General features: G+C 44.4%; 1 protein-coding gene across 2 annotated transcripts in view; it reads left to right on the plus strand.

Moving 5' to 3' along the window:
* wdr27 (WD repeat domain 27) overlaps positions 1-13,978 on the plus strand; it is a 161,863-nt gene that overhangs the window by 33,686 nt on the left and 114,199 nt on the right. For both annotated transcript variants that reach the window (XM_046357417.1, XM_046357418.1), the window contains exons 14-18: positions 6,203-6,278; positions 6,995-7,066; positions 7,294-7,403; positions 7,538-7,627; positions 13,611-13,732. In XM_046357417.1, coding sequence (XP_046213373.1) covers positions 6,203-6,278; positions 6,995-7,066; positions 7,294-7,403; positions 7,538-7,627; positions 13,611-13,732 — 470 coding nt within the window. The remainder of the gene's footprint in view (positions 1-6,202; positions 6,279-6,994; positions 7,067-7,293; positions 7,404-7,537; positions 7,628-13,610; positions 13,733-13,978) is intronic.

The raw sequence follows: 13,978 nt of genomic DNA on the forward strand, positions 1-13,978 counted from the left end.
GCCGTGTCTTGTTCAGTAGATACAGTGAGGTCGTGCTTTGATCAGTAGATACAGTGAGGTCACGTCTTGTTCAGTAGATATAGTGAGGCCGTGTGTTGTTCAGTAGATACAATGAGGCCGTGTCTTGTTCAGTAGGGCTTGTTCAGTAGATATAGTGAGGTTGTGTCTTGTTCAGTAGATACAGTGAGGTCGTGTCTTGTTCAGTAGGGCTTGTTCAGTAGATATAGTGAGGTTGTGTCTTGTTCAGTAGATACAGTGAGGTTGTGTCTTGCTCAGTAGATACAGTGAGGTCGTGTCTTGTTCAGTAGGGCTTGTTCAGTAGATACAGTGAGGCCATTTTTAAATATATTTTTTAATTTTTTTACCTTTATTTAACCAGACAAGTCAGTTAAGAACATATTCTTATTTTCAATGACGACCTGGGAACAGTGGGTTAATTGCCTGTTCAGGGGCAGAACAACAGATTTGTACCTTGTCAGCTCGGGGGTTTGAACTCGCAACCTTCCGGTTACTAGTCCAACGCTCTAACCACTAGGCTACGCCGTGTCTTGTTCAGTAGATATAGTGAGGCCATGTCTTGTTCAGTAGATACAGTGAGGCCGTGTCTTGTTCAGTAGATACAGTGAGGCCGTGTCTTGTTCAGTAGATACAGTGAGGCCGTGTCTTGTTCAGTAAATACAGTGAGGTTGTGTCTTGTTCAGTAGATACAGTGAGGCCATGTCTTGTTCAGTAGATACAGTGAGGCCGTGTCTTGTTCAGTAGATACAGTGAGGCCATGTCTTGTTCAGTAGATACAGTGAGGCCATGTCTTGTTCAGTAGATACAGTGAGGCCATGTCTTGTTCAGTAGATACAGTGAGGTCGTGTCTTGTTCAGTAGATATAGTGAGGCCGTGTCTTGATCAGTAGATACAGTGAGGTCGTGTCTTGTTCAGTAGATACAGTGAGGTCGTGTCTTGTTCAGTAGATACAGTGAGGTCGTGTCTTGTTCAGTAGATACAGTGAGATCATGTCTTGTTCAGTAGATAAAGTGACAGATCTGTGGTGTATAATTAGACCCTGGAAGCTCTGGCTCTACTCTGTTGGAGACAGTAGCACAGACTGTTTTACACTACAGACAGTTACACACGCACGCACGCACGCACACACACACACACACACACACACACACACACACACACACACACACACAGAGACTGATTTACACACTGCCATTACACACAGTTAGTGCTAACAGAAATCTACTGTTAAAGAACATGGCTCCCCAGAGTGTGTGTGTGTGTGTGTGTGGCTCGGCCTACACCGTGCTCAACCCTAGTAGAAAACTTTCCTAGGATTCTCGTAATTCATGGCCATTTGCTGTTTTGATTATACACATACTATATATACCATGGAGAATACAAACACAAGGAGTTTGCGGTGAATACACACAGGCAGGCACGCATGCTTGCATGAAGGCAGGCAGGCAGGCACTTAGGTAGACAGGCAGGCAGGCACTTAGGTAGACAGGCAGGCAGGCACTTAGGTAGACAGGCACGCAGGCAGGCACTTAGGTAGACAGGCACGCAGGCAGGCACTTAGGTAGACAGGCACGCAGGCAGGCACTTAGGTAGACAGGCACGTAGGCAGGCACTTAGGTAGACAGGCACGCAGGCAGGCACTTCGGTAGATAGGCACGCAGGCAGGCACTTAGGTAGACAGGCACGCAGGCAGGCACTTAGGTAGACAGGCACGCAGGCAGGCACTTAGGTAGACAGGCACGCAGGCAGACAGGCACTTCGGTAGACAGGCACATAGACAGGCACGTAGACAGGCACTTAGGTAGACAGTCACGCAGGCAGGCACTTCGGTAGACAGGCCCGCAGGAAGGCACTTAGGTAGACAGGCACGTAGGCAGGCACTTAGGTAGACAGGCACGCAGGCAGGCACTTAGGTAGACAGGCACGCAGGCAGGCACTTAGGTAGACAGGCACGAAGGCAGGCACTTAGGTAGACAGGCACTTAGATAGACAGGCACGCAGGCAGGCACTTAGGTAGGCAGGCACGTAGGCAGGCACTTAGGTAGACAGGCACGCAGGCAGGCACTTAGGTAGACAGGCACTTAGGTAGACAGGCAGGCACTTAGGTAGACAGGAACATAGGCATGCACTTAGGTAGACAGGCACGCAGGCAGGCACTTAGGTAGACAGGCACGTAGGCAGGCAGGAATGAAGGCAGGCAGACAGATAGATAGATAGATGGGCAGACAGACACATGAATGGATGGTAGGTAGACAGGTAGACATTCAGGCAGGTTCAGCTAGTGTTCTTCATAATAGGAGAGAACAGTAAAACAGGCAAAACGTCAGTACAGGGACAAATCACAGATTATTATAAAGGGAAAGCCAGCCACGTTGCGGACAGTGACGCCTTGCTCCTGGACAAGCTAAACACCTTCTTCGCTCACCTTGAGGAAAACATAGCCCCGCTAACGCGGGCCACTGCCGCTCACGGGGACTGTGAGCTCTTGTTCTCCGTGGTCGACGTGAGTAAGAAATGTAAGCATTTTAGCCCTCGCAAGGCTGCCGGTCCAGACGGAATCAATAGCCAAGTCCTCAGAGCATGCGCAGACCAGCTGTCTGGAGTGTTTACGGACATATTCAATCTCTCCCTGTCCCAGTCTGCTGTCTCCACTTGCTTCAAGATGTCTACCATTGTTCCTGTACCCAAGAAAGTAAAGGTAACTGAATTTTAAGATGATGGCCGCATAGCACTCACTTCTGTCATCATGAAGTGCTTTGAGACATTAGTTTTCATATCACCTCCACCCTACCCGACACCCGAGATCCACTCCAGTTTGCATACTGCTCCAACAGATCCATGGCTGATGCAATTGCCATTGCACTGCACACGGCCCTCCCCCATCTGGACAAGAGGAATGCCTACAGTTGAAGTCAGAAGTTCATATACACTTAGGGTAAAATTTGTTTTTCAACCACTCCACAAATGTATTGTTAACAATCTATAGTTTTGGCAAGTCTGTTAGGACATCTACTTTGTGCATGACACAAGTAATTTTTCCGAAGGATTATTTAACTTATAATTCACTATATCACAATTCCAGTGGGTCAGAGGTTTACATACACTAACTTTACTGTGCCTTTAAACAGCTTGGAAAATTCTAGAAAATTATATTATGGCTTTAGAAGCTTCTGATAGTCTAATTGACATAATTTGGGTCAATTGGAGGTGTACCTGTGGTACACCTCCACAGGTATTTCAAGGCCTACCTTCAAACTCAGTGCTTCTTTGCTTGACATCATGGGAAAATCAAAAGAAATCAGCCAAGACCTTAGGGAAAAAATTGTACACCTCCAAAAGTCTGGTTCATCCTTGGGAGCAATTTCCAAACGCCTGAAGGTACCACGTTCATCTGTACAAACAATAGTACACAAGTATAAACACCATGGGACAACACAGCCGTCATACTGCTCAGGAAGGAGACGTGCTCTGTCTCCTAGAGATGAATGTACTTTGTTGCGAAAAGTGCAACTCAATCCCAGAACAACAGCAAAGGACCTTGTGAAGATGCTGGAGGAAACCGGTGCAAAAGTATCTATATCCACAGTAAAACAAGTCCTATATTGACATAACCTGGAAGGCTGCTCAGCAAGGAAGAAAACACTGCTCCAAAACCGCCATAAAAAAGACTGCACATGGGGACAAAGATCATACTTTTTGGAAAAAGGTCCTCTGGTCTGATGAAACAAAAATACAACTGTTTGGCCATAACGATCATCGTTATGTTTGGAGGAAAAAGGGGGAGGCTTGCAAGCCGAAGAACAACATCCCAACCATGAAGCACAGGGGTGGCAGCATCATGTTGTGGGGTTGATTTGCTGCAAGAGACATCAAAATTATATGCATATATTTAAGCACCATCTCAAGGCATGGTCTTCCAAATGGACAATGACCCCAAGCATACTTCCAAATTTGTGGCAAAATGGCATAAGGACAACAACGTCAAGATATTAGAGTGGCCATCGCAACACCCTAACCTCAATCCCATAGAACATTCGTGGGCAGAACTGAAAAGGCGTGTGCGAGCAAGGAGGCCTACAAACTTGACTCATTTACACCAGCTCTGTCAGGAGGAATGTGCCAAAATTCACCCAACTTATTATGGGAAGCTTGTGGAAGGCTACCCGATGCATTTGACCCAAGTTAGCTCAGTTGGTAGAGCATGGCGCTTGTAACGCCAGGGTAGTGGGTTCAATTCCCGGGATCACCCATACGTAGAATGTATGCACACATGACTGTAAGTCGCTTTGGATAAAAGCGTCTGCTAAATGGCATTTATTATTATTATTATAAGTTAAACTTTGTATGGCTTATATCCCGCTATCGGGATCGATATGACAACAGCCAGTGAAAGTGCAGGGTGCCAAATTCAAAACAACAGAAATCTCTCAATTAAAATTCCTCAAACATAGAAGTATTTTACACCATTTTAAAGGTACACTTGTTGTTAATCCAACCACAGTGTCCGATTTCAAAAAAGGCTTTACGACAAAAGCACACCAAACGATTATGTTAGGTCTGCTCCTAGTCACAGAAATACATGTATGTTTTGTTCGATAAAGTTCATATTTACATCCAAAAATCTCAGTTTACATTCGTGTGTTACGTTCAGTAATGTTTTGCTTCCAAAACATCCGGTGATTTTGCAGAGAGCCACATCAATTTACAGAAATACTCATAATAAACATTGATAAAAGTTACAACTGTTATGCATGGAACTTTAGATAAACTTCTCCTTTATGCAACCTCTGTGTCAGATTTCAAAAAAGCTTTACCGAAAAAGCACACCATGCAATAATCTCAGTACAGTGCTCAGACAACAAAACAAGCCATACAGATATCCGCTATGTTGTGGTGTCAAAAGAAGCCAGAAACAGCATAATAAATATTCACTTACCTTTGATCTTCATCAGAATGCACTCCCAGGAATCCCAGATCCACAATACATGTTTGATTTGTTTGATAAAGTCTATAATTTATGTCCAAATACCTCCTTTTTGTTCGCGTTTTTAGTACACAATCCAATCTCACGACGCGCGGGCAAGTCCAGGCGAAAGTTTAGACGAAAAGTCATATTACAGTTTGTAGAAATATGTCAAACGAAGTATATAATCAATCTTTAGGATGTTTTTATCATAAATCTTCAATAATATTCCACCGGAGAATTCCTTTGTCTGTAGAAATGCAATGGAACGCAAGCTAACTCTCACGTGAGCATGCGTGATCAGCTCATGCCACTCTGGCAGACCTCTGACTCATTCAGCGCTTATTCCCCCCTGCCGCACAGTAGAAGCATCAAACAAGGTTCTAAAGACTGTTGACATCTAGTGGAAGCCTTAGGAAGTGCAATGACCCCATAGACACGGTATATTCGATAGGCGATGACTTGAAAAACTACCAACCTCAGATTTCAGTTGGAAGAGTTGCAGAGTTCATTGAAAATAATGGCATTGTTGATTAGATGTTTTTCCATGAACCTGTTAGGCTAGCTTTGCAACCTTAGTCCAGAGTTACAGTTTGCACTGTTAGGCCTTCCCTAGTTACATAATGGCAATTATGGCAAAAGCAGCGCGGTGCAGTTCAGCTCTTATTTTATGGAAGTGTGTCACTTTTTACAAAGACTGTTTTAACATTCATAAAACTGCCTTCTAGTTTTAGTTAAGAACAAAGGACTTTGTTAAAACAGTAAAACAATCAAAGTATGCTCCAGAAAACACAAAATAACCATCTCTCCTTTTTCAAATGTAACGTGTAACCTTATTATAGCCTCTCTTAGTTACGAGGCTATTTGACTTTTCCTTATTTTGCCTGCGGACGACAGGATACGTTTTTTTGGGAAAACCACACACATGTTTTAATGGCTGTGGAAAAAGTGAGCTCACTCTCCACTCCAGAGAAGTGAAGGTTCTGACAGCGAGGAGAGGAGCAATGGGCTACGTCCCACAGACACACACACACACACACACACCATCATTCCCTCCCTTAGTCCACGAGGACAGAGACAGAGACATCTGTAGGATCCTAATGATGATCATACGAGGTAGAATATAACTACTTGATACTGTTGGTGAATGACGGGTTCATATAAATCTCTGCATATCCTATCAATGACTACATGTCTTATCTCTCTCCCTCTCTGGCTCAGGGAAACGTGGTGTGAAGGAGCAGCCTCTAGTTTTCCACACACAGGTCAAGTCATCAGGATACACACAATGTCCCCGGTAGGTTGTGCATGTGTGTGTGAGAGGGGAGTCCAACGGTTGAGGAATTGTTCCACCAGCAAGACTTTCTATCCTTTTCTACCTATTGGAATAGAACGTTACACATCAGCGAGCTATAATGAGACAAGGAAATAAGTCACAGAGAAAATACACACAAAAACCTGACAATATTTAAACATATTAGATTAATTATGTTTTTGTTAAATTTATTTCTGTCTTTTTACATAGGTGTTAACTAAGACTTGTTATTTTTCTAAATGTTAAGTATATGCAGATTATATTTTTGGTCCTGGGGTGTGTAGTTTCTGTTCACTGTTTTAGTTTCCAGTCCAAGTCTTGTGCTTAATTTATTATTTGGTCATATTTTATGTGGAAAGTAAAAAAAAAAATGCTCTTCCCTCTCTCATGTTTTCTTGCACAGGGGCAGACTGGGACCAGAAATCGGCCCTTGCTTTTGTAATACACCAGTAACTTTTTTTCTTTGAGGCCCCACCCCCATTATTAGCCAAATAATTATAATTTTGCGTAAAGAAAACAAGTTAGACAGGCCCACTGGGCTAAATATTCACGGGCAAATGCCAGATGGCCAGTCTGCCCCTGTTCTTGCATCAATATTAAGGCCGATGTGTTAGGGTTCAGGGTTAAAGTTACATTTATATTATGCTGTTAATAAAATGAAGAAAATGCAATTTTACATAAATATGTTTGCTTTTCAGAATGACAATGTTCTCACCCAAGACCAATATTCAGAAGAAGACCCCAGGACCTACAAAGACCAACAAGAAGATGTAAGCAGACCACCATGTCCAGATATATTTAGGGCTAGTTTCTCAGACAGATACAGTACAAAGCTTAGACCTGGACTAAAAGGTAGTTTAAAGGAAAATCTTCAATGAACATGCATTTTAGACCATTAGTTTGATTAGTCTTAGTCTGGGAATCCGGCTCTTTGTTTTGTACAACATTCTTGATGTTTTTTCCATATGAATATCAACATAATTCTGCTTTATTTTAGAGGATGTCTCATTAGTGAATACCCAGGAGACACTGCAGCACCCAGTGTCCCACACACTAACCTCTGCACAGTCAAAACCCCTACACCAGTTTGCTGTACCCAATACTCAGGTAACTCTCTCTTTTTTTCTCTTTTTATCATACTTTCATTTGTTCCTTCTTTGCTTTACCAAGAATCATTAGAATCATACAAGCTAATATATATATATATATTTTTTTGTATTTTTTTTGTCCTCTCTGCCCAGGAGATGGAAAGCAGATTCTGTGTGGTCTGGGAGACAGATCTGTATTGTTGTACAAGTCCTCCCTCACTGGCACTCCAGCTGTTTACACAGGTAGTGGGGCAAGAACACACACACACACACACACACACACACACACACACACACACACACACACACACACACACACACACACACACACACACACACACACACACACACACACACACACACACACACACACACACACACACACACACACACACACACACACACACACACACACACACACACACACACACACACACACACAGATTAGAAACCTCTCAAATTCTGTTTATTTTACCTCAAGATTGTTTTGGTCCACGGTTCCCTTTTCCTCCCTGTTCCCTCCTTTTCACTCTCCTTTAAAATAAGTCTCAGTGAAAAAGCAAAGCAGTCGAAACCTTAAAACCCAAAGAACAGGACGGAGTGTGGTTTTTGATGACTATTTGTTTTATTATTTATTGAACCACATTTTTTGTTTATCTATCTCACCTGTCAATCATGTTGTGAATGATGTTCTAGCTCTGAGGTGAATCAAGGCAACTGTGGAGAGGATTGTTTTTCTTTTTCTCCCGCATTATTACTGAGGGTGAAACTTAGTTACTATATGGCTGAAAAATAAAGAGAGGAACTGAGCTTATAACCCTGTTTTTATAAGCCTAGTGGAATACAGACTAAATCACTACCTAGCTTATTTTCACACTGTTCTCAGCCCAAGCTATCCAAGACCCAAAGTGTCCCCTAACCGTGATGGAAATAGTAACCTGCACCAGAGTCACATTCACTTTGGAATCTTACAGGATGTTTTAGCCTTTAAAGCCTGTATGTTAGGAGTGTTGCTGGCCTTTGTCTTAATGCTTCATTACTGTTTTCATATAAAGTGTGAATACTCTTCAGAATGCTATTTAAACTCAACTATTATCTGATATTTTATTTACTGTTGATACAGGGTAGCCTTAGCCTATGATGATTTACTTATTTCATCTGGGATCGTAAACGATACTGGAAACAGGTCCAGAGGCTCAAGATAAAAGGCTTCAGGAGAAGATCCAAACATCCACCCATATCCTCTAACATCTAGATAAAAAAAATATATATATCCTGGTGAAGCATTATCTGGTTCTCTGCCACGGCGTGAGCGTGAGTAAGGTGTTTGGTTAACATGGTCTTTTACATTCTCCTGAGAAAGAGTAGGACTTATTGATGGTTTGGAGAGAAGGGAGAAAGCTGTGTTCTGCTCTCCTCCGCAGATGGGCACTACAGCAACATGTCTTCCTAACTGCTTCTGGAGCTAATTTAAGATATTGCTCAACATCTGCACTCCAGCTCACCCACAGCCTCCCTCCCTACCTCCCTACCTCCCTCCCTTCCTCCACACACACACACACACACACACACACACACACACACACACACACACACACACACACACACACACACACACACACACACACACACACACACACACACACACACACACACACACACACGCACCCCTGATGCTTGCTTTGATAGCAGCATTCTCTTGGAGGTGAATTGTGTTGATTTATAGAGCTTTCTACAGTCAGCAGACCACAGGATTCTAAATATCTGTCCCTGTGATACACACACAAACACCAGTCAGTCGGTGTGGTTGGGTTCTTAACAGCTAAGACAGAGACTAGTATGGGCAGTAAGTGTGGTTGGGTTCTTAACTGCAAAGACAGAGACTAGTATGGCCAGTTAGTGGATGTCATATATCAATGAAAGGATGAGTGGTTTGGCATATTGTAGGCCAGTTGTTAGTTGTTGTTAGACTGTCTCCACTAGATGACAGTTCTGTAGGCCAAATCAAATTTTATTGGTCACATACACATGGTTAGCAGATGTTAATGCGAGTGTAGCGAAATGCTTGTGCTTCTAGTTCCGACCATGCATTAATATCTAACAAGTAATCTAAAAATTCACAGCAACTACCTTTTATACACAAGTGTAAAGGAATGAATAAGAATATGTACACATAAATATATGGATGAGCGATGGCCGAACGGCATAGGCAAGATGCAATAGATGGTATAAAGTACAGTATATACATATGAGATTAGTAATGTAGGGTATGTAAACAATATATAAAGTGCCATTGTTTTAAAGTGACTAGTGATACATGTATTACATCCAATTTTTTATTATTAAAGTGGCTAGAGATTTGAGTCAGTATGTTGACAGCAGCCACTCAATGTTAGTGGTGGCTGTTTAACAGTCTGATGGCCTTGAGATAGAAGCTGTTTTCAGTCTCTCGGTCCCAGCTTTGATGCACCTGTACTGACCTCGCATTCTGGATGATAGCGGGGTGAAAGGGCAGTGGCTCGGGTGGTTGTTGTCCTTGATTATCTTTTTGGCCTTCCTGTGACATCGGGTGGTGTAGGTGTCCTGGAGGGCAGGTAGTTTGCCCCCGGTGATGTGTTGTGCAGACCTCACTACCCTCTGGAGAGCCTTACGGTTGTGGGCAGAGCAGTTGCCGTACCAGGCAGTGATACAGACCGACAGGATGCTCTCGATTGTGCATCTGTAGAAGTTTGAGTGTTTTTGGTGACAAGCCAAATTTCTTCAGCCTCCTGAGTTTGAAGAGCCCTCTCCTGTACTCCCTGTTCACTCATGACTGCATGGCCATGCATGCCTCCAACTCAATCATCAAGTTTGCAGACCACTACAGTGGTAGGCTTGATTACCAACAATGACGAGACGGCCTACAGGGAGGAGGTGAGGGCCCTCAGAGTGTGGTGTCAGGAAAATAACCTCACACTCAACGTCAACAAAACAAAGGAGATGACCATGGACTTCAGGGAACAGCAGAGGGAGCACCCCCTATCCACATCGATGGGACAGTAGTGAAGGTGGAAAGTTCTTCACCACGCTGTCTGTGGGTGGATCATTTCAGTTTGTCCGTGATGTGTATGCCGAGGAACTTGAAACTTTCCACCTTCTCCACTACTGTCCCGTCGATGTGGATAGGGGTGTGCTCCCTCTGCTGTTTCCTGAAGTCCATGATCATCAAGCCTACCATTGTAGTGTCGTCTGCAAACTTGGTGATTGAGTTGGAGGTGTGCATGGCCACACAGTCATGGGTGAACAGGGAGTGCAGAAGAGGGCTGAGAACGCACCCTTGCGGGGCCCTGGTGTTGAGGATCAGCGGGATGGAGATGTTGTTTTCTACCCTCAACACCTGGGGGCGTCCCGTCAGAAAGTCGTGGACTCAGTTGCACAGGGCGGGGTCGAGACCCAGGGTCTTGAGCTTAATTTAGAGTTTGGAGGGTACTATGGTGTTAAATGCTGAGCTGTAGTCGATGAACAGCATTCTTACATAGGTATTCCTCTTGTCCAGATGGGTTAGGGCAGTGTGCAGTGTGATTGCGTTGTCTGTGGACCTATTGGGGCGGTAAGCAAATTGTAGTGTGTCTAGGGTGTCACGTAGGGTGGAGGTGACATGATCCTTGACTAGTCTCTCAAAGCTCTTCATGATGACGGAAGTGAGTGCTATGGGGCGATAGTCATTTAGCTCAGTTACCTTAGCTTTCTTGGGAAAAGGAACAATGGTGGCCCTCTTGAAGCGTGTGGGAACAGCAGACTGGGGTAGGAATTGATTGAACATGTCAACCGCTACAAGACCATGGTGCTTGCCTACGGAGCTGTGAGGGGAACGGCACCTCAGTACCTCCAGGCTCTGATCAGGCCCTACACCCAAACAAGGGCACTGCGTTCATCCACCTCTGGCCTGCTCGCCTCCCTACCACTGAGGAAGTACAGCTCCCGCTCTGGCCCCCCAATGGTGGAACAAACTCCCTCACGACGCCAGGACAGCGGAGTCAATCACCACCTTCCGGAGACACCTGAAACCCCACCTCTTTAAGGAATACCTAGGATAGGATAAGTAATCCCCCCCTTTAAGATTTAGATGCACTATTGTAAAGTGACTGTTCCACTGGATGTCATAAGGTGAATGCACCAATTTGTAAGTCGCTCTGGATAAGAGCGTCTGCTAAATGACTTAAATGTAAATGTAATGTCCGTAAACACACCAGCCAGCTGGTTTGAGGACGCGGCTAGGGATGCCGTCTGGGCCGGCAGCCTTGCGAGGGTTAACATGTTTAAATGTTTTACTCACATTAGCTGCGGTGAAGGAGAGCCCGCAGGTTTTGGTAGCGGGCCGTGTTGGTGGCATTGTATTGTCCTCAAAGCGAGCAAGGAAGTTAGTTTGTCTGGGAACAAGACATCAGGGTCTGCGACCTGGCTGGTTTTCTTTTTGTAGTCCGTGATTGACTATAGATCCTGCCACATACCTCTCATGTCTGAGCTGTTGAATTGCAACTCTACTTTGTCTCTATACTGACGCTGAGCTTGTTTGATTGCCTTGCGGAGGGAATAGCTACACTGTTTGTATTCGGTCATGTTTCCTGTCGCCTTGCCCTGATTAAAAGCAGTGGTTCGCTCTTTCAGTTTTGCGCGATTGCTGCCATCATTCCACTGTTTCTGGTTGGGGAAGGTTTTAATAGTCACCGTGGGTACAACATCACCGATGTACTTGCTAATAAACTTGCTCACAGAGTCAGCATATACATCAATGTTGTTGTTCGATGCTATCTGGAACATATCCAAGTCCACGTGATCAAAGCAATCTTGAAGCGTGGAATCAGTTTCTGTCTATATGCTGGGAGCAACAAAATGGAGTCGTGGTCAGATTTTCCGAAAGGAGGGTGAGGGAGGGCTTTGTATGCGTCGCGGACGTTAGAGTAACGATGATCCAGAATTTTTCCAGCCTGGGAGGCGCATATGGATATGTGAATATGTGGTTTCCAGTTTACATAGAGTCCAATGAAGTTCTTTTTGGGCCGTCGAGGTGTCTGCTTGGGAGGGGATATACATGACTGATTATAATCGAAGATAATTTTCTTGGTAGATAATGCAGTCGGAATTCTAGGTCAGGTGAACAAATGGACTTGAGTTCCTGTATGTTGTTATGATCACACCATGACTCGTTAATCATAAAGCATACACCCCCGCCATTCTTCGTACCAGAGATATGGTTGCTTCTGTTGGCCAGGGCTTGGTTAGGTGCTGTTAGACTGGCTCCACTAGAGGACATTCCTGTAGGCCAGGCCTTGGTTAGGTGCTGTTAGACTGGCTCCACTAGAGGACAGTCCTCTAGGCCAGGACTTGGTTAGGTGCTGTTAGACTGGCTCCACTAGAGGACAGTCCTCTAGGCCAGGGCTTGGTTAGGTGCTGTTAGACTGGCTCCACTAGAGGACAGTCCTCTAGGCCAGGGCTTGGTTAGGTGCTGTTAGACTGGCTCCACTAGAGGACAGTCCTCTAGGCCAGGGCTTGGTTAGGTGCTGTTAGACTGGCTCCACTAGAGGACAGTCCTGTAGGCCAGGGCTTGGTTAGGTGCTGTTAGACTGGCTCCACTAGAGGGCAGGGGGTCATTATAAAAGTTCTCTCCTGTACCTGAGACCAAAGACATGACATTGGTCCAAGAGCATTGGATGTATAAAAGTATATGTCAGTGTCTGTGGGGATGTTGTTGTAACCCTCACTCTGTTTAGCTGTCCAGTACTCCGGTTTCAGATTCACCACTGTGGTTTTAATTCATACCCTTTTCATAATTCTAAGCCAAGCCGGCCATAATATACAGTAGCTTCTGGAACTTTGCTGGAAAAGACGTTAGCTACGTCCAAAATGACACCCTATTCCTTATGTAGGGTACTACTTTTGTCTGTGTCGTTATGAAGCTCTGGCCAAGGGTAGGGGACTAGGGAATAGGGTGACATTTGAGAACCTATCAGAGCCAGTACATGGCATTACAGCATGGGTTAGCACAATGAAAATGTATGTGTGTCTTTCGGAGGGGTAGGGTTAAAGATTAAGTCAAATTTCGGTTGGACTTTGTGTACATTTGACAAATAAAGTGATCTTCATCTTAAAAGGGTACCAGGTTCACTCACTACTGCTGTTTCATTAACTCCTTGTACTTGTCCATCAACTCCAGGCTGACTCAGCACAACTCTGGATGTGTTTGCAGGTCATGACAAGGCAGTGAGCAGTGTGGCCTGGAGTCACAGCAGACAGTGGTGGCTGAGTGCCTCAGAAGACAGGACCCTCCGCCTCTGGCCCACAGGAAGTCCTGAGCCTGCCATTACCATGGTAAACACTCAACATACATACAGAAGGCACAATTAATCCCAACATTTGTTGTACACATAATATAGAAAACATTAGGAACCCCTGCTCTTTCCATGACATATACTGACAAGGTGAATCCAGGTGAAAGCTATGATCCCTTATTTATGTCACTTGTTAAATCCTTTTCAATCAGCGTAGATGAAGGGGAGGAGGTTAAAGAAGGTTAAAGAAGGATTTTTAAGCCTTGAGACATGTCAAATCCAATTT

This window comes from Oncorhynchus gorbuscha, linkage group LG07 (genome assembly GCF_021184085.1).
Source record: "Oncorhynchus gorbuscha isolate QuinsamMale2020 ecotype Even-year linkage group LG07, OgorEven_v1.0, whole genome shotgun sequence".
Taxonomy (NCBI): Eukaryota; Metazoa; Chordata; class Actinopteri; order Salmoniformes; family Salmonidae; genus Oncorhynchus; species Oncorhynchus gorbuscha.